The sequence below is a fragment of the Ursus arctos genome, unplaced genomic scaffold, assembly GCF_023065955.2.
Source record: "Ursus arctos isolate Adak ecotype North America unplaced genomic scaffold, UrsArc2.0 scaffold_12, whole genome shotgun sequence".
NCBI classification, from domain to species: Eukaryota; Metazoa; Chordata; class Mammalia; order Carnivora; family Ursidae; genus Ursus; species Ursus arctos.
The window spans coordinates 64,115,551-64,141,234 of NW_026622786.1; the positions used below are offsets into that span (position 1 = coordinate 64,115,551).

General features: G+C 43.4%; 1 protein-coding gene across 2 annotated transcripts in view; it reads left to right on the forward strand.

Annotated features, from left to right (window-relative positions):
• The first annotated feature begins 5,916 nt into the window (after positions 1-5,916).
• Positions 5,917-25,684, forward strand: part of RAB3B (RAB3B, member RAS oncogene family) — a 67,362-nt gene continuing 47,594 nt past the window's right edge. The window contains exons 1-2 of one of the 2 annotated variants that reach the window (XM_057310799.1): positions 5,917-6,074; positions 20,683-20,910. In XM_057310799.1, coding sequence (XP_057166782.1) covers positions 6,057-6,074; positions 20,683-20,910 — 246 coding nt within the window. In that variant the 5' untranslated portion in view covers positions 5,917-6,056. Of the gene's footprint in view, positions 6,075-11,344; positions 11,484-20,682; positions 20,911-25,684 lie in introns of those variants that run through there. The other variant, XM_026498115.3, reaches the window with a different exon arrangement.

Sequence of the window (25,684 nt, forward strand, 5' to 3'; positions counted from 1 at the left end):
GCTATAGTGGTACACTTTCTAATTAAGATATCACATATGCAGGTGTGACTCCAAGGTCATCCCTTAGAGGTTCTAGATTTGTAACTGGGTGTAGTCAATGAAGAGACTTTGGGTTGCACCACCTTTAGTGAGTGGGTAATTGCACTTTGAGTTGCATTATATTAATTGGGATTTTTCTGAAGTGTAAACATGGGGTGGGGGGGACGGATAGAGTTTATGCAGGGCAAACAATTAGCGGATTATATGGACATTTTAAGATACTTTTTGACCATTGGATTAAAATCCCATTCTTGGATTTAAGAAATCCTTCACCTTATAAATTTTGAAGGGAGACAAAACCCCCTCTTCATTTTAGAAGTTGGAAATGCCAGATAATTGCTTTCTCAGCCTCCTCAGCAGCTAGACAATCAGCACATGACCTAGGCTCAGCCAATCAGATACACCTTCTGTAGCAGAAATTTGACTGAGTTCTTGGGAGAATGTTGGTTGTAGTGACCATGGTGGTGTGCAGGGTTGGAAGCTAGTAGTGTTGACTGTACAGGCATAGTGCTTAGTGGTGACAGCCGTGGAGTCTTCCCCAGCATGTCTGCAACGTGTAGTTCTGGTTCTCCAGCCTCCCCAGATATTTTATGATATATTATTCAATGTTATATAATAAGTTCTTTTCTTCCATAAATAATCCAGAGTAAGCTTCTGTGGTTAGCCACTAACTGTGACTGATTCGGCTGTCAATAACCACTGTTTAAAAGGTTATAGCAGGGGGTGCCTGAGTGGCTCAGTCGTTAAGCATCTGCCTTCGGCTCAGGGCATGATCCCAGTGTTATGGGATCGAGTCCTGCATCAGGCTCCTCTGCTGGAAGCCTGCTTCTTCCTCTCCCACTCCCCCTGCTTGTGTTCCCTCTCTCGCTGGCTGTCTCTCTCTGTCAAATAAATAAATACAATCTTAAAAAAAAAATAAAAGGTTATAGCAGCATCTTCAAAAGTATATTTCATGGAACACTAGTCTCCCAGAAAAAGAGTCCATGGTTCACTAAGTTTGGATGGCAGTGTATCTCTTGGAATGATTCATAATTCAAAGGAATACTTTAGAACTTCTGGGAGGTCTCCCAAGAAAGAGATGTGTCCTTGTTAGCAGACTGAGTGTGAAGCTGACACATGGAGGGAGGGGACACAGTGAAACATTAATGGAGCCAGTGGATTAAGTCAACCTTGAATTCCACTTTGGTTTTGGACTTTGAGATATGTAAGGTAACATTCCCCTATATCTAATACAGCTGAAGCTCAGCTTCCCATTACTTGTTGTAAAAAGCAATGAAAAACCATCCTCTAACATCTTAGCCTCTCATTTATTTGACTTTCTCATCGTCAATGACCTCCACTCTATCTCAGCCACCCCCTCCAATTGTCTCATCTTGTTATCACTCAAAACCGTTCTACCTTTGAAATCTTCAACCCAGAAATTCTATTCTTTGACCACAACCACCTATTTGTCCTTTTGACCTAACTGATCAACATCTTCTATTACACTTTGACCTTATCCAGATCTTCCGACGTAACCTGCTCAACTTTCCACTGGTGAATCTGTAGACCTTCCCTACATCTGTCCCATCTTCTCCTTCTTCCCTCTTTGTGGAAGAGATGGCTCCTATTGAACAGAGACTAATCGTTCCACTGAGCTCTGGAACCATCCCCTCCTTGTCCTCAGATTTTTTTTTTCCATCATAAATGCTTTCCCCTCTTTTATAGCATCCATCTATCTCTATTGGATCATTCCTATACACATTTAAACAAACACTGGTTTTCTTGTTTAAAAACAAACCATCTGGGGTGCCTGGATGGCACAGTTGGTTAAGCACCAGACTCTTGGTTTCAGTTCAGGTCATGATCTCCTGGTCGGGAGATCGAGCCCTGCTTCGGGCTCTGGGCTCAGTGTAGAGTCTGCTTGGGATTCTCTCTCCCTCTCCCCCTCCTGATTGTGCTCTATCTCCCAAATAAATGAAAAAATCTTTTAAAAAATCACCTGGGAACACCTGGCTGACTCAGTAGAGCATACAGCTCTTGATCTCAGGGTCATGAATTCAAGCCCCATGTTGGGGGGTAGAGATTACAGGGAAAAAAATCTTAAAAAAAATAAAAAATAAAAACAAACCCTCTGTAGACTTAATGTGTCTCTTCAGCCTGACCTGTGCAGTCAACCTTTCCTCACCTCTTATTCTTTCTTCTACCTTCTACTTGCTCTACTCTGGCCTAACCCTTTTCAATGCCACCTATATGGCTCCTATTAAGGTAAGGGAGAAGATATGGGGTTGGGAGGTGAGTGAGGGAAGTTTGGCTGATAAAATTCTTTTTGAAAGTTCTCTTTCTAATTCAGACCTGCATGGATAATGCTTGATCCAACCCCCCCATGCATATTTGATATCATGTGCCAATAAATACCCTGATATGCTGCTGGCCAAACTACTGTATTTTTGTACATTGCTTTAGGACTTCCAAAAGATCACAACCACTGAAAAAGGAGGAAATGGATCCCAGGGGCCTAACAGTGAATTTCCCTCCAGGGTTCCTTATCAAAGCAAATAACACCACCCTCCGCTGTTTTACATGTCAGAACCTGAAATCATTCTTTTTAAAAAAAAATATTGTATTTATTTATTTGACAGAGAGAGAGAGAGAGAGAGAGAAAGGGAGAGTGAGAGTACAAGCGGGAGGAGCCGGAAAGGGAGAAAGGAGCCTGAGGCAGGGCTGGATCCCAGGACCCCGGGATACTGACCCAAACTGAAGGCAGACGCTTAACAGACTGAGCCACCCAGGAGCCCTCTGAGACCATCCTTGACATCTTCGTCTCCCTTATTCCTTATTCATCGATTACTGTTCATTCTTTCTCCTAAATATTTTTTAAAAATCTATTCACTCCTTGTTGTGGGCAGAATTATATCCCCCCCTCCATTAATATGTTGACCAAGACCTCAAAATGTGACTGTATTTGGAGATGGGGGTCTTTAAAGAGGTAATTAAATTAAAAGGGCATCATGTTGGGTGGGCCCTAATCCAGTAAAACTGATGCCCTCACAGGAAGAGATTAAGGCATAGACACACAGAGGGAAGACCTTGAGAAGATGCAGGGAGCAGACGGCTATCTACAAATTAAAAAGAGAGACCTTAAGAAGCCAACCCCAATCTCAGACTTCTAGCCTCCAGCACTGTGAGGAAATTAATTTTGGTTATTTAAGTCACTTGGCTGTGGTACTCGGGTATGGCAGGCTAAGCCGACTAATACATTCCTTCTTCATCTCTATCACCACCACCAGCAGCATTTGTTGCCTAGGTTTTTGCAGTATTGTAAGATCCATCAGGGAAGGGCTTCTATCTATCTCATTTGCTGCTATATCCTCAAAGCCTAGGATAGAATCTGGCACATAGCAGGCCTTCAATAAATATTAATGAAACAAATAAATGAATAGCTATTTAGATGGTCTCCTTGTGTCCATCCTTGCCCCTCTCTCCAGCTGTCCTCCGCAGAGACTACTCCCTTTATATTAAAATTCTGGTTATATCATTTCCCTGCTTGAAACTCTTTATTGTCTCTCTTCCATTATTCTCAGGATGAAATCCAAAATCAATAATACTGTTTAAGTGGATGGTATAATTTGGTCCCCATGTCTCTCTCCATCTTCGATGCATGTAATTCTCTCATTCTATCATCGAGCATTCCAGCCACAATTGTGTTCTTCCCATTTTTCAGAGTTCCTTGTGGCCTTTATACAAGCCCTTCCCTCCCTGGAGTGTTCTTCCCCATGTTTTCACTTACCTCATTCTTCAGAAATCCCACCTAAATGTTACTTTGTAAAACCTTTCCTGATCATGCCACCACAATGGCCTTTTCTTTTTTAGACCCACTGCTTTTCCTTCAAAACAATTATCACAATGTTAATTATTGGTGTGATTATTTAATGTCTGATTTCCTCATTAAAACATAAGCTCTGTGAGAATAGACTATATCTGTTTGCTCTTATTGTTTTTCTAGTGCTCCGACTACAACCATACCTGTTACCATAAATGAACAGTTGTTGGATGAAAGCATGGGCAGTGTTACTTTCCTAGGGCTGAACGTTCTACCGCAGCTCTCAGTACCAACAGCAAGCCTAAGGTCCAGAAATAGTACAAAGAAGAGGTGATTAAATTATCTCCAAGTAAGAAGGGTGGGATGGATGGCAGGATGAGTAAGGAGTTTTCTGGATAAAGGAAGGGTATTGAAGACACACAAGGTAGAAAAGACCTGTGCAAAAACACTGAGGTTAAAGTCATTTTGTGTGTCCAGAGAGCAGGGCCCAAAAGCATTAGTGGTGAGAGAGGAAAATGGAAAGAAGGATCTGATCTTCGCTAGAGAGGTTGAATTTTATTCTATAGTGCAACAAACACCACTGATTTTTCTAGTTCTTTCCTTTATTTAGGACTGCTTTGTCTCTTATCCTTGGATACTTGGGAAAGTCATTTAACCTTGCTGAGCTTCAGTTTCCTTTTCTGTTTAATGGCTGATGAGACATGAGATAGTGCATGGAAGGTACTTCAGAGGCTCCAGGAATAACGTAGATGCTTATCAGATGTTAGTTCCCTCTGGGGGTGCCTGGCTGGCTCAGTCAGTAGAGCACGTGACTCTGGATCTCCAGGTCGTGAGTTTGAGCCCCACATTGGGTATGCCCAATGTAATTTTTTTTACTTAAAAAAAATGTTAGTTCCTTTCTTTCGCCCCTATAATCAGGTTGATATCAGCACCATGGCTTTTGGTGTCCTGAGAGAATGCAGTTCCCACTTAGAGCACAAGAGGGAGTATGAGACTGAACCTTTGCAAAGGGTCCCAGGGCCGACTTAGCCTCCCTTACCAAGACCTGGGAGAAAGACAAATAGAGGAGACATTCTTCCAAAACTAGAGAAGCAACCTGATTTATTTTAAAGATTCTAAGTAAGTGGTAACTGTTTTTCAGGTTCCTGGATGTGTATTTGAAGGGGGAAACCATCAGCAAGCATGATGGATTTAAGTAAAAGAGCTATCAGATCCCTTAAAGTAGCTGGTATTTTTGAATATCCTATTATACACTACCTATTTTCCACACATTACCACTTTAAATTTAACTCTCCCAAAGAGCCAGTGAAATAATTCTCATCCCCTTTTTACAGATGAGCCACCTGTGTGATCAAGAGAAATTGAAGCACATAACTACAAATGGTGAAAGCTGGATTTGATTCCAAAGCTTATGTACTTCTGATCATTCCACACTGGTTTACCTTAGAAAACCTTGGGGTTTATTTTAATTCAATTCCCTTATTTAACAGAGATGGTCCAAAAAGAGAATCGATGAGTTATAACTGATGAGACCAAGGGGGACTTTGTGCCCAGAGTGGGCTTGTGGACACGAAGACCCTGACCACAGACCATCGCTGTGCCCATGCCACTGCTGTATAAACATCCTGCAAGATGGGACGTTTTCAGTTTGGTCAGTTAGCCATAGTCTCACCCTGGGAGAATCACCTGTCCTCTCTGGCCCTTAAGTTTCTCATCGCTGGAATGAGCTGACAGCTTCTCCTCCAACAGTTCTCAGCTCGAAGGTCACTTCCCCAGAAAGTCTTTCCCTATTTAATCATTCTAAAATAATCCCCTCTCCTAGTTACTTTTATTCCATCATCTTGTTAGACTATTTCCTTAAGTGCACTCATCACTAGCTGAAATTATCTTATGTATTTTATTCACTTATTCCTTTGTCTCCCCTCCTAGGATTGATAACCTCCCAATAAGCAAGGTTCTGTCTATTTGTTTATTTAAATATTTTATTTTATTTATTTAAGTAACCTTTACGTCCGACAAGGGGCTTGAACTCACAACCCCAAGATCAAGAGTCACATGCAGCCAGGCACCCCTGTGGTAGGGGATTTTAAACTGGGTTTCAGGAGAGCCCTCTGCTGATGCAATGTGGAGCTTGGATTACAGGGGAAATTGGAGGCTGTGGTAGCGGTAGGAGAGTGAGGAGGCTGTGGCCCTGGAAAGAAGAGGGAAGAATGGCATGGAGAGCTCTCAGGAGGTAGGATGGATCAGCTTCTGTGAAGGACTGACAGGCTGGGTGAAGGAAGAGGGAGGGGGCGGTGGGTGGTACCTGGGTTCTGACTATTCACATCTTGAATATTTCCCTGTGTGTCTCAGATTGCACTCCTGCTGACTGTGGTATGCCCAGATGATGGGGTAGTGTCCTCAATGTACACTTTAACCAAATTGGCTTATAAACTTACGCTACTGGGGAGAATGGCCACGCACATGCATTTATTTTACAAATGAAGAAACTGAAGCACAGAGAAGGAAGGAATGATTAGTGCATGAAGTGGCATTTGAGACGCTCATTATCTAAATCTGTTCCCACTCCTGTGGTAGATTGGTGAGAGGCAATAGATTTCTCTCTTCTCTGTATCCTCTCCATGCCCCTTTGTGATGCGACTTTGCTGTACTTCCCAATCAGAGGTGAAGTTTATTTCTCCACCTATTATTCCAACACCCAGTTGGAATCTGGGCTGTGCTTGTGACTTGATTTGGCCAATAGAATAAAGTACATGTCATGTTACGCAATTTTTTTTAAAAATATATTTTACTTATTTATTTGACAGAGAGACAGCGAGAGAGGGAACACAAGCAAGGGGAGTGTGAGAGGGAGAAGCAGGCTTCCCGCGGTTGCCGAGCAGGGAGCCCCATGCGGGCTCAATCCCAGGACCCTGGGATCATGACCTGAGCCAAAGGCAGACGCTTAACAGCTGAGCCACCCAGGCGCCTCTCATGTTATGCAATTTCTGAGGCTAGGCCTTAAGAGAATGCATCTTCTGCATTCACCTTCTTAGAATGGTGTCCCGAGACCACCAGGGAAGCTGGTCTAGCCTACTGGTAGATTAGAATTGGAGAAGAACCATGGCACCTGCCCTCAGCCAGAACCAAAGGCCAGACTCATGAGTGAGGCTGTCTTAGACCTCCCGGTCCAGGTGGCGTTCCAACAGATCTCAAATAAACCAGCAGACTAATCCATTCAGCCATCCACAGAATTGTGAGAAACAATACGTGATTGCTGTTTTAAGCCATGAATTTTTGGGAGTGGTTTGTCATGCAGCAATAGGTAACTAAAACAACTTCTGTTAACAGTAAATAGCTTCCTTGTCTACCTGATTGTTTATGCCAGTTCCCTCTCCCTCATATCTCATGTTTAATCCTTCCTAAATACATATCAAATCTCTCTACTTTTCATTTTCCCCTATTGCTAGGACATGAGTTCTGATCCTCTTCATCTCTCACCTAGATTATCACAGCAATCTCTAATTGTGCTCCCTGTTTACTGAGTGCTGTTTCCCTGCTCCCTACTTTCCCATTCAATTTGTCACACCTACCACAATCAGAGCATTCTTTGTTATATGCAAATGGAGTACCCATGTTACTAATCAGTTAGTAACATGGGTACTCCATTGTTTAAAGTCTTTTGCTTGCCAGGTAAATTCCCAATTCTTTAACATGATTTATGAGACCTTAAGATCATCTGGCCCCCGCCTCTTCTCAGTTCTGTCTTCCACCACTCCTCTCATTGAACCCCGTGTTTCTAGAGCTGCTTCCCAGGTTCTGGTGAACTTCTGGCACCTGCTTTAGCTCCTTCATTGCATGAGGCAACCTCTGACCGGGTCAGATGAAAACACTTAGCCTGTCAACAAACCTAAGTTCCTAGGCTGGTCATGAGGGACTCACACTGAGGTGTGGATTTGAACCTTGTAAAGATTTGAACATTCTAAATGATATCCACCCTCATGATACTACCTTTTCTAAGTGATTGATTCTCATTCAATAAAAAGCTTCAATTTTATATTTCATATAAAAACCAGGAGCTGGAGAAGGCTGATTACTCTGGCAATTAGAAAAGATTTAAGGAAATTTTGTTTGTAGGACTCTCAAGCACAGTGGTGTTCACCGAGCAACCCTAATTCTGGGGTCTAATAGAAAGAGTCCTAGACTTGGAAGCAGACAGACTTGGTATCTGGTTCTGCCATTTACCATATATATACCCTTGGTAAGTCACTTGAACTTTCTGAATTCTGTTTCCTCATTTATAAAAAGGGGATGACAATTCATACATTGCATGATTGTATTGAGGACTAAATGAGATGAAGGATGTGAATGAACCCATCATATTTTAAGGTCTTAATGATTATAGTTATATTTTTTAAAGATTTTATTTGTTTATTTGAGAGAGAGAGCTTGAGTGGGGGAGGCCGGGAGGGGCAGAGGGACAAGCAGACCCAGGACCCTGAGACCATGACCTGAGCTAAAGTCAGATGCTTAACCGATTGAGCCACCCAGGCGCCCCTTAATGATTATAGTTATTAATCAATCTGATCCAAGGCAAACAGCAGACTTTCGGGGTAAGTCCTTATTTCCTGTTTTTATTTGGACATTTGATCTGGAAGTGAAGACAGTTAAATGTAATTCGATTTGTTTTGTTCTTCTCTCTGGTGGTAACCTGCTAGTTAATAGGGAATCGCTACTGGGGGACATAACTGATACAGCTCAAGTGTCGGAAGTGGCCTCTCTGCCCCCTTAAGGTTTAAATGCAATGGGCTTGAACCTAAATTTTCACATTTTACAAAACTTATAAGTTCTAAGCCTTCCTGGAAATTTTTGTAAATTCTATGAGGGCTGTGCTCTCCCAGTCTCTGCCTCTAGTCTCCTTTTTCAACTCAGAAAAACAAAGCCCATTGCACAATTCCCCTACTAGCTCATCCTCAGCACTCCCCTCAGAAAGCGTTCCTGAGTTTAATGGCCTTTACTGAAGTCTCAAGAGTCACAGAAAGTGGTCACATCATACATGTGACAATGTATCCCGTTTTATGCATTCTAAAGCTTAAACACTCTTTTGTCCACCTGCTGTGGGAGGGTTTCTTCTGACCTTTTACCCATGTAGCACCTACACTTACACCGATTTTCCTGCTCATCTTTTTCCTTTCCCCCTTCAAGTTCTCTTTATTGCCTCTCCCTCCTATTTTGCTGAATGAATTCTAAATTCTTCTCCCTTTTCTACCTGAAACAATATAGTGTTCCTTCTTCTCTTCCTACCCTTACATAACCACACTCTTCAAGGCTCTGAGTAGGATGAAAGGGCCTTCTGTATATTAGGGTCTATCCTTCTTGGAAGGCAGCTGTGGCTAAAAATAGCATTTTTTTTTTCTGTTATAATAACCACAGTGTTTCCTGTTTATTGAGTGCTTACTATGTGCCTGGCACTGTGTCAAGTACTTTACAGTAGCTATCTCATTTTCTTATTTGGTCTTCACAACGATCCTGGGAGGTGTCTCTCATTATTGCTGTTTCTACAAATGAGGATGAGGTGTGTGTGTTCAAAAAGTTATACAATTTGCATAGGATCACACTGCAAGCAACTGGTGGAACAAGGATCGAAACCAGATCTAGCTGGCCCCAATTCTGTGCTCTTTCCATTTTACTACATGGCCTTCCAGGAGAAGGAGAAAGAGAAAGTAATCAGAAGACCTGAGGCTACATAAACACAGCACCATCTGTTCTCATATTGTTTCACAACTTTAAAAGGACAGTTTTATATGTTATCTCATTATTGCTGTGAAGAATGAATAGTCATTATCATTACACCCATTTTGAAATGAGTAAACTATGGCCTTGTGGGAGATAGGGAGTGAGGGAACAGGTAGTATAGGATATTTGATTTTTGAGATCACAGAGGCACTAGTTTGGGGTTAGTAAAAAGTTCAGGGTGTGACCATGGGAGCCAGTGGCCAAAGTGATGTGAAGAGGAGACCAAGGCCTGAGGGATCAGAAAACCAGGATGGCAGAACAGGGGCTAATGAGGATAACCACAAGCCAGGGGTTGAAATTTTCAATGCATAAGGAGTAATTGGGGGCCAGTGATGTTTGTGATGATAAGGAGTGATGATAAGAGCAAAGGAGAAGGAATTTTTCAAAGAGTTTTATTTATTCATTTGAGGGAGAGAGAGAGAGGGAACGAGCTGTGGGGGAGAACCTGAGGGAAAGTGAGAAGCCTTCTTGCAGAGGGCTACAAGACCTCTGGAAGGTCAGGGTCAAGTTTCAACAAAGGCGAAGAAGTAACCTGAAAACTCTGTGAAGAGGCAGAGGACATAAGAGAGTTTATTGATAAAAGAACAGGGTTCTAAAGGGCACAGAGGAAAGGTCTGCCAGGGAGGTGGACAGTGGGAAGGTGAGTGAAAGGGAGGGGGATGGAGAAGCTCAGAAATGTATAAGGGTGAGTCTGAGAGAGAAATTAGACAACAAGAGGGACTATCAATTGGGCAGTTCCCCAGGTTGGAGAGACAAATTGTAGATAGGGTCATAATGGAACTTGGGGGAAAATGGTTTTGGTATCTGACTCAGACCTCTCAGATTTGAAATGGAAGAAGAGTGTGGGGAAGGATGATGATTCTAAATCAAAGCTGGCAACTACCCCTATGACCTCGGGAAGACTTAAAGTGAAGTCCAGGTCAGGATGGGAGGTCAAATTGCCTCTTGTACCTGCCTCTTCTGACAGAATTGGGACTTCCTAATGACTAGGCAATAACAATTTCTCACTCCAAGTTACTGCCAGTAATGGGGAGCCATTGAAAGTTTTTATTTTGTTTTGTTTTAATACGGTTGATGGTAACATGGTGACATTTAGAACAATCACTCAGGCTGCTGGTGTACAGGATGAATTGAAGAGTGCAGGTAGGGAGATCTATTAGGAGGCTGTTACATTAGTCCAGGCAAGAAGTGATGAGGTCTGAACCAGGGTAAGAGCCGTGGAGGTAGAAAGGAAGGGCAGGGATGCGATATGTTAAGGAGGTGTTATTACCAGACTGATGGGATGAGGGGCATGAAAGAGTGCATAGGGTAGAGGACAGTGCCCAGGTTTCTGACTTAGTTTCCTCTTGTAGTCAGCGGTGCAGGTTCTGCCTTTCTCCCTGGGCTTTTGTGAGCAGGAAGCAATGTGACAAGAGAGTGCTTTGGGAATGGCAAAGCTGGGTACCCACATCTTCTACATTATTGTCAAAGCTCTCTGATCACCATGGTAAGTTCAGTCTGTGGAACGAGACGTGACAAGATAAATCACGGTAGTCACCCAGATATCCGCGAACGGGGGGCGGAAGTTGGGCGGGAGGCCCAAGATAACGAATTTCCTACACCTGCCGGCAGCTGGAGCCCCGGGCGGAGTGAAAGCGGACTCCGCCCCTGGGCGGGGCGTGGGTGGGGCCTGGACGCCGCTGTGGCGGAGCCGAGCTGTAGCCAGAGCCTCAGCCCTAAGTAGCCGCGGTGGGCACCAGACCCGACCCTCACCGACTCGCACCGCCCGGTTCCGCGAACCGGCTGCGCCTTCTGCCGCGTGCCGCCAGGTCCGCCGTCCTGCTGTTTTGCCAGGAGCGAGCCGCTCGTCCCGCACCCGGAGTCCCAGGTAAGGGGCGCGGCCCGGGCACCCCGCCGGAAGAGAATCTGGGACCGACCCCCGCTCGGGGCGCTGGCGACAGCGAGCGGGCGCTGAGGAATGCGGGCAGCGGAGGGGACACCGAGGATAAGAGGCTGGGGGAGGCTGCTGAGGAGGGGCACCATGGCCGGGAGGGAGGCGCGTAGCCTGGGGAGGGGCGCTGAGGAGGTCTACCAGACCGCGAGGGCGGTGAGGGGTGCTCCGAGGGCAGGGGGCGGCGGGAGGTGGGAAAGCAGGAGCGGCCACTGGAGTCAGTAGGGGCTCGCTGGGGGGAAACACGGGGCGTTGGGGGCGGGGAGATGTAAGGAGGGACTGAGAGGGGCAGTGCGTGAAGAGGGTACCAGGCAGCTGAGGGGCGTGAAGAGGGTGCCAAAGCGAGGGCACTGAGGAGAGCGAGGGCAAGGGGGCGGCGTGGAGGCCAGTAGACGGGGTCCGCAGGGTCGTGGTGAGCTGGAGAGCAGTGAGGTGATGAAGGAAAGGGGCTCTGGGCAGAGGGGGGTGTTGGTCGGGGAGAGGGGAAGAGGGCGAGGGAATTTGAATCGAGAGCTGGGATCGAAAAAGATGCGGAGCCCGAGGCCAGCTTGGCGCGGGCACGGGGGATAACCGTGAGTGGCGGCTGGGGGGTGGGGCTCGGAGGAGGGAAGCCTGGAAGAATGGGAAGGTGGGAGGCGAGGCTGGGTCTACACAGACTGCAGAGGAAGGGGGCGGGGAGCTGGTGGAGGGAGAGGGCAGTGGCCTTGGATATGGGCAGTGGGCGCCTGACTTCTGGCTGGGGGTGGGGGGGGGTGGAGAGGCACTGGAATAGAGCAGGGGTCTGGCGGCTGGGGGTGGAGGAACTGTCTGCGAGCTTGGAGAGATTAGGGTAGTGGGTGTATTGGGTTAGGTTGGGGAGGAACCCGGTGTGGGTTGTGTGAGGGTGGGAAGATAATGGGGCTGGTATGGAGTCCATGGGCACCCAGGTGCTAAACGTGTCTTAGCTACTCAGAAGGCTGAGGAGGGGGCACAGGCACTGAACTCTGTTACACCACCACCTGGGATCACAGACAAGAAGAGAATTTTGGACAAAAAAATTCATCCACTGGCTGCCTCTGTTCCTGAGTCCAAATGTGGGAAGGACTTTAGGGAGGGCGGGGTGGCAGCCTTTGGAAGCTAATAAAGGTGTGGAGGGGAGTGGGAGAAAGACAGGGCCTTCCATCCCAACTTCCTGAAATTCAGATGGAAAGGGGTTGAGGACAGTAAAAGGAGTGCGTGTTTACAGGTGGATGCCCGCCTGTTCTGTGCATATAAAGGGAGAAGGACCATGGAATACCATGAAAAGCCCTGGCTATGGTAGTGGGAAGTCCTGGCACTGTGTTAGCCAGAGAAGACATTTTGCCAGAAGATGATGGGTAAAGGAAGGCTTTCTGGTCATGGAGGATTTAGCCAATAGTGGAGGACAGTGTGTTCCTATCAGAGGAAATGCTATGGGAAAAGGCAAAACTCTAAAATGATCTCCAATCCAAAAATAAATCTCCAGTTTCTTATGGAATATGATGTGAAGAGAGATACCAATAACCTACAGAGGATGTTTTAAAGATTTCCCCCCCTAAGCTCAGAACTCCTTAGGTTTCCTCTCCATCTCCCCAGAGTACAGCACCAGGTATGGTGCACAGTAGGTGCTCAGTGAATGTTGATTCAGTGAACAGTTGACCTGTGCTGGTGCTCCTGCCTCCAATTCACTCATCCCCACCCCACCGAATTGTTGTAAGAAGCAAATATGGTAACATGGGTGAAAAGAGCTTCATAAACTATAAAGCAGTGTATGAAAGAGATAGAATGCATCAAAAGCAATTAGTAGAGTGCCTGGCATTTAGTAGGTGTGCAATAAATGGTAGCTATTATGATACAGTTTCTGTGGCTCCAAGAGACCTGGGGAAATAGGAGGTGGGCTGGGCTAGACTGGCTGGGCAGGGTTGGAGAATGTCTCAAGAAAGGTTGAATTAGAAAAGTTAGTAGAGTATGGCTTTAGGGAGGAGTTTGCATATAATAGGGTGAGGTCCACATTTGCTCAACTCTTTTCCTATCCTCACTAAATAAATGTTTCCAGTGAGAAGATGGAGTACCTTTATTGAGCACCTGCTATATGTCATATATTATCTAGATGCTTTACCAACATTGACTATAATTTTCCCAACAATGCTTGTTTTACAAATTAGGAAACTATGTCTTAGTCATGTAAAAAAATTCTTGCCAAGGTCTCACAGCTAATAAATGACAGACCTGGAAACTTAATCTAGTTTGTTTGACTTGGAACCCCAAGCTATTTCTACTACCTAGGATGACTTGGTAGAAGAAAACATGAAGCAGACAGACCAAAAAAATATTTTTTTAAGGGGTTTATAAAGCACTTTCCCATATATTGGCTTTAATTCTTAAAACAGTTTGCTAGGAAGTCTTTTATTAACTCATTTTATAGATGAGAAAAATGATCTGCCTAAGGTTTCACGACTGCTGAGAGAGCCAGGGCTCAACCCAGGTCTCTTGGACTCAATCTTGTGCTCTATCAAAAGAGAAGTTCAGGGCACCTGGGTGGTTCAGTTGATTAAGCGTCTGCCTTTGGCCCAAGTCATGATCCTGGGGTCCTGGGATCGAGCCCGGCCTCGGTCTCCCTGCTCAGTGGGGAGCCTGCTTCTCCCTCTGTCCCTCCCCCACTGCTTGTGCTCCCTTTCTCTTTCTCTCAAATAAATAAGTAAAATTAAAAAAAAGAGAGAGAGAATTTCATTCATTCACTTGTTTACTACATGTAATGAGTTGATCTCTTACTAGATTTTAGGACTAGCTCCTACTCTCTCCTCTCTTTCCTAGCTGGAGTTAGCTTCTTCCTTAGGTGCTTATTTCTGCGCCTATCAGTCTGAAAGCCTTATTTGTTTTTCTTACCAATCCTCCGAGGGGCCATTTCCTTTTCCCCCCCAGCTTGGGACCAGAGATGACTTCCCAGATGGTCCCCGGGCCTTCATCTTTATTGCTTGTCACAGAGACAGTGAGCTACCCAGCTCTATCATTTATGTGACTGTCACAAAAAACATGGAAGATCTGATTGATGCTTATCTTACAAATGCGTTCTGCACTCACCAATGTGCAGTGAACTGTCTGCTCCTATCTGCCTCAGGCAGCTGCCTGCTGTGATGCTTTTTGCCTCTCTTCCAAATGTCTGTGTAGCCCGCCACCTTCCTGAAAAGATTCCCTTGGAGGCTTGCATCCGAACATGCCTTTCAACCGAACCTCTTTGCCCTCCACCTCTCCCTATTCTCACACCACCTACTGGGAAGGCTACTCTGTGCACATCAACGGATGTTGACAGTACAGTATAGCAGGTGGTAGGGAAGAGCTGCGCAGGGTGCTGGAGATGCTTCTTTACTCACCCTAAAAATGTTAAAGTTTTAAATTTTCCTAAGCCTAGTCCAGTCTGGGAGTCATTACATAACAGAAGGTCTAGTCATAATACAACAACTGGCTTGCTGTATGACCTTGGACAAATCACTTCTCTTTATGGAGCCTCAATTTTTTTTTTTTAAACCTGTGAAATGAAGGGAAGTGCATCAGTTTAGGACTGAAACTAGTGTTCACTTTTCCTTCACTCCCCGTGGCAGACATAGCTCATAAAATCAGGCGGTTTCCCCACTGATTCTCCACGAGGCCACATGCGTTTTTCTCAACACAGTGTATGAAGCACATTAATATACATTCTCTTACTTAACTCTCTTACTGAATCCACAGCAGCTTTTGGAAGTAGATAATATTCTCATACCATAGATGAGATCATCGAGGTTCAGAGTTTAAATGACTTGCCCAAGTTCATACATTGAATTATAGGAAAGCTGGGACCAGGAGCCAGGCTTCTTGTTACGGTAAAGCTGCCACTCCCAAATCCCTTCTTATTCCAAAAATCTAAGAGTGTAAACGGCTGCATCAGGAAAAATGAAGACCAATAATAGGACATTTACATCAATAGTCTGGCACATGACAAATGCTCAGTAAATGTTTATTGAAAGGAGTAACATGCCCTAAAGATTTGCTATAGGTCCAGTGTTAACAGGGTGTAAGGATCGATAAAACTCAGGTGAATCCAGAAGTAGACGGCTCATTGTAAAACAAACTTCAACAATATAGTCCAGAATAGGAAGAGAGCAGCTGAACAAGATTTGACTGCAGAAGTGAATTAAAGGAGCCAGTGAAATAATGTTTATTGAGTACCTCTCAGAGCCAAGAAACCATGCTAGATTAATTACATATAGCAGCTGCTCATTCTATTTGTACCACAACTTTGTGAAGTAGGTAGTATTTTCTCTATTTTAAAGTAGAAATGCTTGACTTAGAGAGCTGATATGACTTGCCCAAAAATTCAATTGAGGAATGGAACAGGGATTTTGAACTTTCCTATAACGACGCACGGTACTAGGTCTAGTCTCAACTGTTGGTTGTGAGGCTTGAGCAAATCCTTAATTTCTGGTCCTTAGTTTCTTTCTTGATTAAATGGGAATAATAATATCTGTCCATCTAATTTTATCTCCCAGGTTTAGAGGATAAAATGAGATAGAGGATGTGAAATGAGGTAAGGATCAAATCTGTGTTTCAGTAAAGTTACTCTTTGACCAGCAGTTCCTTCTTTAGGGATCTTTCTTAAGGAAATAAATAGGAAACTGAAAAAATATTTACGTAAAGACATGACCACTCTGATTTAATTTATAATAACTAAAAATAGAAAAATAAAGGTACTATGTTAAAGAATTGATCCTACGACACATCTGTAGGATGGAATACAATGTAGTCAATTGAAATGATATTTATGAAGAGTTTTAAAAGTCTCAGAAAAAAAATATTTATGATATAATGTTAAGTGAAAAGGAGCAGGATACAAAACTAATGGAAACTATGATCTCAGCTATTAAAATATACATAGAGGGGAGGGGGGTGGGGGAATGGAATAGACTGGTGATGGGTAGTAAGGAGGGCACATATTGCATGGTGCACTGGGTGTTATATGCAACTTATGAATCATCGAGCTTTACATCGGAAACCAGGGATGTACTGTATGGTGACTAACATAATATAATAAAAAATCATTAATAATAAAAAAAATAAAAATAAAAAAATATATACATAGACGATAATAGACAAGGATATATGGCATGCTATCATTTACACATAGATAAAAAGTATAAACAGACCTCTATATTTATATATGCAAAGACTAACCCTGAAGGATACATACATTGGTAACAAACTTGCCTCTGGGGAGAGGAACAGAGGCTGGGAAATCGGGGGTGAACTTTTCACTATAAACCTTTACGTTACATATTACTTATTTTTCAGGGTAAAAACTAAGAAAATAATGCCAGCTACAGATGGTGATAAGATAACTCTTGCAAACAGTAAAAGTTTGACTTATTTTCAATGTATGTGCTACTTTTTAAATCAACAAATAATAAAATGTAATTTAAAAACAGCTGGTACTTTGCTGCATAAGAAAATAAGGGAGGGGATACATTTAAATGTTAACAATGGCAGTTTCTGAGTGGATGGAGTGTTTTGTGTTCTTTTCTAATTTTTTATAATGAATATATACTTTCAAAACAGAAATTCTTGTAAACAAACAAAAACGACTGGCAGCAGAGTAGAGGATGGTGTGAGGCTGTTGTGGTTGCTTCCCTTGTTTTAGATTGAAAAAAAGCATAATTCCTTTGAATGGCCAATTCTTGAAACAGGCTCTGCATCTTGTACCATGAAAAGCTGAAAAGTTAGGGCTATGACACAGTTTAAGCAAGCAATGGCACCCTCTCCTCCAATATCACTTTCTTTTTCCATGTAGATGATCCATGTGTCCATATTTTCCACACTCACTAGCGAGTGTTGTCATGGGGCAGATTGATACAGGAATGGGACCAAGGGTCTCAGATAAAGGGTTGAGAGCTGGGAGGAAAGAGGAGAAGGAAGAACAGAGGCCACTGGCATCTACTAGTGGCATATTAAAGGGCTGTTAATAATCCTACATATTTGTCTGACCTTTCTTCAAGAGAGCTCTAAACTTTCTATATTTGTCAGTTCCTTGTCCTTACAGCTCACCTGAGAGGCCCCTAGAGCTAAATCCACCAGTCAAAATCCCTTTCTTTTCCTTTGAGGAACAAAAACAGTAATGTCTTTCTTTTTTTTAATTAAGAATTTTTAAAATTTAAATTCAGTTAATTAGCATATAATGTATTATCAGTTTCAGAGGTACAGGTCAGTGATTCATCAGTTGCATATAACACCCAGTGCTCATTATATCTCTTACCCTCCTTAATGTCCATCACCCAGTTACCCTATTCCCCTACCCTCTCCCATCTAGCCACCCTCAGTTTGTTTCCTTATGAGTCTCTTATGGTTTTTCTTCCTCTCTGATTTCATCTTATTTTATTTTCCCCTCTCTTCCCCTATGATCCTCTGTTTTGTTTCTTAAATTCCACGTATGAATGAGATCATAAGATAATTGTCTTTCTCCGATTGACTTATTTCACTTAGCATAATACCCTCTAGTTCCATCCATGTCGTTGCAAATGGCAAGATTTCTTTTTTTTTTTTTTTAAGATTTTATTTATTTATTTGACAGAGACAGCCGGTGAGAGAGGGAACACAAGCAGGGGGAGTGGGAGAGGAAGAAGCAAGCTCCTAGTGGAGGAGCCTGATGTGGGGCTCGATCCCAGAATGCTGGGATCACGCCCTGAGCCGAAGGCAGACGCTTAACGACTGTGCCACCCAGGCGCTCCAAGATTTCATTTTTTTTTTTTTTAAAGATTTTATTTATTTATTCGACAGAGAGAGAGACAGCCAGCGAGAGAGGGAACACAAGCAGGGGGAGTGGGAGAGGAAGACGCAGGCTCACAGCGGAAGAGCCTGACGTGGGGCTCGATCCCATAACGCCGGGATCACGCCCTGAGCTGAAGGCAGACGTTTAACCGCTGTGCCACCCAGGCGCCCCTAAGATTTCATTTTTTGATGGCTGAGTAGTATTCCATTGTATATACATACCACATCTTCTTTATCCATTCATGTCAATGGACCTCTGGGCTCCTTCCATAGTTTGGCTATTGTGGACATTGCTGCTATAAACATTGGGGTGCAGGTGCCCCTTTAGATCACTGCATTTGTATCTTTGGGGTAACTACCCAGTAGTGCAATTGCTGGGTGGTAGGGTAGCTCTATTTTCAACTTTTTGAGGAACCTTCATACTGTTTTCCAGAGTGGCTGCACCAGCTTGCATTCCCACCAACAGTGTAAGAGTGTTCTGTTCCCCTTTCTCTGCATTCTCACCAACATCTGTTGTTTCCTGACTTGTTAATTTTAGCCATTCTGCCTGGTGTGAGGTGGTATCTCATTGTGATGAGTGATGTTGAGCATTTTTTCATGTATCTGTTGGCCATTTGTATGTCTTCTTTGGAGAAATGTCTGTTCATATCTTCTGCCCATTTCTTGATTGGATTGTTCATTCTTTGGGTGTTGAGTTTGATAAGTTCTTTACAGATTTCGGATACTGACCCTTTATCTGATATGTCATTTGCAAATATCTGCTCCCATTCTGTTGGTTGTAGTTTGGTTTTGTTGACTGTTTCCTTCAAAAACAGGAATTTCTAAAGAGAGTGACACCCTGGACATTATCTCATGTGAGGTCTGTCTCCCACCCACCTCTGATCACTTACACAGCCTGTCCAAGAACCCAGTGCTGAGCATAAGGAGAGATTGCAGGTGGAGAAGTAGGGCATCTGCTACTCCAATAGGACTACAGGACCGAGTGCTGGATTATGGGGTTCTGATTCAAAGTGTTCTAGGAAAGGTGGCAGGTTTGAGAGAGCTGGGATCTCAGGGAAAGCCTGGCACATAAATAAATACTTGCTGAATGGATGAGTGAGCAAATAAATAAATAAAAAAAGGATCAAGGCTTTAAAGGATTTGGAACAATAATGACTTATGTTCACAGCTGTGTGGGATTTACCAGTTTATTAAGGTCTTACTTATCGTTATCTCATTTGCTGTAACAGCCCTGTAAGAAAAGCAAGGCAGAAATTGTCCTCTCCATTTTCCAGATGATGAGATTGAGTCCCAGAGGGATGATGTAAATTTTATTAATCCAGCACACATTTACTGAGTGCTGATTATGTACTAGGACTTGTGCTGGAGGCTAGAGATGCAGAAATGAAGTACATCAAGTCCAAGATGCTTGGTCTGAAGGAGGAGCTGGAATAGTAAACAGTTTTGAAATGATACCAGTGCTGTTAGTGTGCTCTGGTGGCATGGAGGCAGGAGGGCATGCCTCTGCCACGCACAGGGAAGGTGAGACTTCATTTGGATCTATAAGGATGAAGAGGAGTTTATTAGAAGAGTGTTGTAAACAGAAAGAATACAAGTCTAAAGGGGCAAAGCAAGAAATAACACGACATATTTAAAGTGTGTAATTTGGTATAAAAGTGGCACAGGTTGGTAGGGAGAAGGCTTAGTGGAAGATAAAGTTTAGAGAGTTTATTCTTTGGTTACTTGGTTCTTTGTCAAGTAAAACAGTTTGGGCTTGATCGTTAAAGCCATGGGGAGCTGTGAATGTTTTTGAAACAGGGGAATGATAGCCCTGTGCTGAGCCTTTCCTGGAATAATCATGTGTTTACTGTTTTGGCTTTTCCTTTTCAAAACTCAGCTCAGGAGCTGCCTCCTCTAGGAGACTCTCCTTGACCATCATACCTTCAAGTTGGGTTAAATGTTAGATGTTTTTTGTGGGCTTCCTGGGCCAACGCTTCCCTCTGTCTTATGGCTTATCTACTGCCCTGTTACCCTGTGTTTACATGCTTTTTCACTCTAATCTGTGGCCACTCAGAGGTCATATACCATGTCTGATTCATATTTGTAATCCCTACTATAACCAGCACAGGGCTTGACCCAGAGCAACGTGCTCAGTAAATATTTGCAGAAGGAATGAATGGGAGGAACCAGGTTCCACCCCAACCCCGAGACAACATTTGGAGCAGGTGCAGTACTGGGGTGATCCTGTGGTGTATGTGTTTCTTTAGTGATGCTTGGGTGGAGAGTATGTGTGTGAACGGTGGAGTGACCATTAAAGATTGATGGCACTGGAAATGTGTTCCTGAATGACCACAGGTCTCTCCTACAGATGGCTTCAGTGACTGAGAGTAAAGCTGGAGTCAAAGATGCTTCCGACCAGAATTTCGACTACATGTTCAAACTGCTCATCATCGGCAACAGCAGTGTTGGCAAAACCTCCTTCCTCTTCCGCTATGCCGACGACACCTTTACTCCAGCCTTCGTCAGCACTGTGGGCATTGACTTCAAGGTGAAGACTGTCTACCGCCATGAGAAGCGAGTGAAGCTGCAGATCTGGGTGAGTCCTGGGCATCTTGCACAGGATTATCTCAGGGTGACTAGTCTGCTAGTAGAAGGGCTGGGAGGTGAGGGCCAGTTTGGAACTTCTGGGTCTTATGGCATCAAGCACCAGTGCTGTTGGAAGTCTGGCCCCTGGACTGCCCCTTGCTGATTTTATAGAAGTTTCTCTCCTCTGGGGGCTCAGTTGCTTCTGCCGCTTAACTGTCTGAGAGACTTTAGCCTGCCCATACAATTGAGTGACCAAGAATCTGGGCTTTGGAGTTAGAAATTTGGATTCAGCTTCCAGTTCTGCCACTCACTAATCATGGAATCTTTTTTTTTTTTTTAAAGATTTTATTTATTTATTCGACAGAGATAGAGACAGCCAGCGAGAGAGGGAACACAAGCAGGGGGAGTGGGAGAGGAAGAAGCAGGCTCCCAGCGGAGGAGCCTGATGTGGGGCTCGATCCCAGAACGCTGGGATCACGCCCTGAGCCGAAGGCAGACGCTTAACCGCTGTGCCACCCAGGCGCCCCTAATCATGGAATCTTGACTAAATGACTTAACCTCTCTAGGATCCCTTTTCCTCTTTGGGGATTATAATAGCATCTACATCAGAGGGCTGTTGGTTCTTAGCATAGTTCCTGGAATGTAGTAAATGCACAGTGAATGTTAGCTCCTGTGCCCGTAATCTGTCACTGCATAACAAATCACTTCAAAACTTGATGGCTTACGACAACAATAATTCATTATTACACAGTTTCTGTGGATCAAACATTTGGGAGTAGCTTGGTTTCTGTCTTGTGGCCTCTTATGAGGTTGCAGCCAGATATTGGCTCAGGCTGCAGATCTGAAGGCTTGAGTGGGGCTGGAGGATCTCATTCCAAAGCTGCTTACTCATGTGCATCAGGTACTGACTGTTAGCAGGAGGCCTTAGTTCTTTCCCATGTGGTTCTCTCCATGGAGTTGCTTAAGTATCTTCATGGCATCCCCAGAGGGAGAGAGCCAAGAAACTAGAGAGAAAGTGGCAATGTCTCTTATTACTTAGCCTTAGAGTACTCTATTGGTCACTGATTCAGTGTAGGAGGAAAGTAAACAAGGGTATGAATCCTGGGAGGTGAGGATCATTGGGGACCATCTTAGAAGCTGGCCACCACAGCTACTATTATTGGTATTTACTACCAATTTATTAGTAGAGTGGTACTAAAAATATATATATATATTTGAGATGATATAGTAAAATTTAGATCATATACTTTTCAATAATGAATTAGTACCAGGATTGGAAATTTTAAAAATTAGTGATTTAAAGTATTCAAAGCGTGTGTTGTTTATTATCTTTCCATTCAACTTGTTAAATGTACATTAATACATTGTGCATATATCTTATTGGCTGTATACAATACTTTTCTTTTTAGAAATTATCTCCATATATTATTATCTTACAATTAACCCCATGGGGCAAATATTATTTTAATTCACTCCTATTTTACAGAAGGAAAAAATTCAGACTCAGTAATTTACTCACCTTAAATCGACCACACAGTTGCAAAGTGGGATTCCAACTCAGACCTTCTGATTCCAAGTTATGTGCTCTTTTCTCTACACTGTACCTGTTAGGTATTACAGAGCCCGTACTTCCATTTATGGTAATGTTAAGTATTAATTTAATAGAGATAAAAGTTAATTTTGTTCATGTAGTCTCTATTAAAAGTATTGAGAAATTATGAGTTATTAGAAATGTGAGAAGATAAACAGACTACTTAGTTCATTGGTTCTAGAAGTGTGGTCTCCAGGTCAGCAGCATCAGCTTTACATTTGTTAGAAATGCAAATTCTCACGCCCCTCCTTGGACACCCACTAAATAAGAAACTCCGAGCTATGGCCCAACAATGTGTATGTTATAACAAGCCTTCCAGGTGGTTTTGAGGCAGGCTAAAATTGAAGAACCACTTTGGTTTAACTACTATTTGGTTTGCCGATCTCATGGTGAGAATCGATAAGCATTTATTTAGTACCTATTTTGTGCCGAGTGCTTCCCCTCATGTTATCTAGCATCCTCTTCACAGCTAATGCACAGAGAGATGAGAGCACAGGATATTGGGGCATGGTGAGCAATACAGGGAACTGGAGCACGGCTGCGAAGAGCAGGGAGGGGTGCTGAGAGAGAAATTTGCTGGAGAGGATATCAGGCAGCAGCTTGAAGGTCCGGGAGACCTTGCACAGCAAACAGAAGTTTCTTGTCATGGGCCAGAGTTTACCTACCTGATGATTGTTGAGAGAGCTGAAGAAACTATCAGAATTTATTTTTATCTACAAAGATAAAATGCATATTTACTAATATTTCCTGTGTGGATTGACATAGATGTCTTCATGTGATCTCCACATCACGTGGTCACATATCCCAAATTCAAAAAGTTTTCAAGTAGGGGAAGACATTCTGCCCTTCTAAGGGATTGGCCATGGTGGCTCCCTCAGTCCTTCATTTATGTTCAGCCATTGTGAGCTTTTGCAGTGGATTTACTGATTATACCACCTAATTTAACTAAATAAACCTTCATGATGGATATGTGGTTTTCAAAGTGTCTTGCAAAGAAACTTCTGCCTGAAGACTACACTTATCATAGGGAACCCAAGTGAGCATGAAAAATGGCTGAACTGATGTTTCTCTGACTCCCAGCACAAGCTCATTGTCAAACATGTTTTGAGGTAAAATCAGTGATGATCTAATTAGATCTGACATAGTCAATCACATTGCTTTTGCTAAAAAAAAATTTAGCAAAGAGATTTTGTGCATGTGTGCATATGTGGTTTTCTATAGCAAAAAAAGGTCTGTACTATTCATAAATACATTAAAATATAAACACTGAAATATTAGTTATGTCATCTTTATTTATTTTAACATCTTTTGTGTACAGAAGTAGTTATATATGTACATATGATCTAAGTAAATACACGAATATTGTGGGTATGTGCTCACATGGTCTTATTTACAGGGGTTTAAATTTGGAGACCATTACCAGACAGTGGGGAGCCATAGAAGGGTTTTAACAAGGTCAGATTTGCATTTCAGAAAGATCCCTTGCTTCAGTTTGGAGGGTAGATGGAAGCAAGGCAAAGAAGTCAGTGGTTTGGGTAAGTCATAAAGGCATGAATTAAGTGTATTAGCCTGCTCAGGCTGTGGTAACAAAATAGCACAGACTCAGTAGCTTAAACAACAGAAATTTATTTCCTCACAGTTCTAGAGACTGGAAGTCCAAGATCAGGGTGCCAGCTTGGTTGATATCTGGAGAGAGCTCTCCCCTAGGGTTGCAGATGGTTGCCTTCTAGCTGTGTGCTCACATGGCCCTTCCTTGGTGCTTGTATATGGAGAGTGAGGGGGCTCTCTGGTGTCTCTTCTAATACGGACACTAATCCTGTCAGATCAAGACCCCACTCTTGTAGCATCAATTAACCTTAATCACTAACTTATCATCCCCATCTCCAAATACAGCCGCATTGGGGTTAGGGCTTCAATGTATAAATTTTGGGAGAATACAGCATTTGGAACATAATAATAAGACAGTGACAAAATGACCCAAGGGATGGAAATGAGGAGAGAGATTTAGGACTAGAATTTACAGAATTTGATAATCAATTAATTGTTTAGGAAGAAGGGGGAGCACATATCTACTTATATAAATCTACTTACACATATTTACTTCTGTAAACAAAAGTTCTGTGATTATTTTGTAAGCTGTGTGAGCTTTGTTAAGTTACTTTATTTCTATGAATAGTATCCTCAACTGTAAAAGGCTCACAAGTTTGTTGATGAGGGGCTACATGTGGTAACATAGTATTGTGCCTGGCTTGTATTAGGAACACAATAAATGTTAGGTTTCTTTTCTCCTCTGCTTCTGATCCATATGCAAAGGCTGATTGGGTCCCTTCCCAGGTTTTCCACCTGTGGTTCCAGGAGTGCTGGGACAGGACAGGCACTGTCTGAAGTGTTCAATTAAATTTCTCCAGCCAATTTGATCTCTCGGGTTTTCAGAAAGCCATTGTCAGGGTGGAAGGTGGAGAGGGAATAAGAGGAGGCTATGAGCATCGCTGAGCAGGACCATTCACAAAAGGAGTTTCTGTCATCTCTGGAGGATGTTGGGTGATGAAGGTATTGGAGTGCTTTGTTCCCTGGGGTCCTTGGCTACATAGTTCCCTGAGAGCCCCCTCTGTTTCATGAGAGGTTAATTGTTGTGGATCAGAGAAGAGAATCTTACTGGGGATGGGGGGTAGGGGAGAAGTCTCATTAACAGAGAGTGAGAGCATGCACAGGTGTGAAGGGAGAGAGACTTGGTAACTCCACAGCAACAGACCTGACTAGAGGCCATTTACTGCTGGGTGCTGGTTGCCAAGCAACGGCTGGAAGCCTGTGGGAAGAGATGAGTGGGAGAGGGCCTTCCACTACTTCCATTTGGGGCCCACTGCAGGGAATCTTGAGTCTGGTGCTGGTCAAGGGAAGAATCTTGGGGTCTGTAGGAGGACTGAGCTAACCTGGGACTCTGGAGTCCTGGGTTTCAGTCCTGGCTCTGCCCTCTAGTCATGTGATCTGGGCCTGTTTCCCTAACTATCAAAGGGAGAAAATAATCCTTGTTCTTCTTGCCTCATGAGTTGTTATGACCAAGTGAGGAAATGCAAAGGAGAGCCTAAAGAGAACTCTGAAGCCTTGAGGAGATCAGGGGATTGTGGATGTTGTCAGGCGTGTGAATTCTTCTTGTATGTGATTTCAGTCATTCTTTGTATCTTTCCCACCTTCC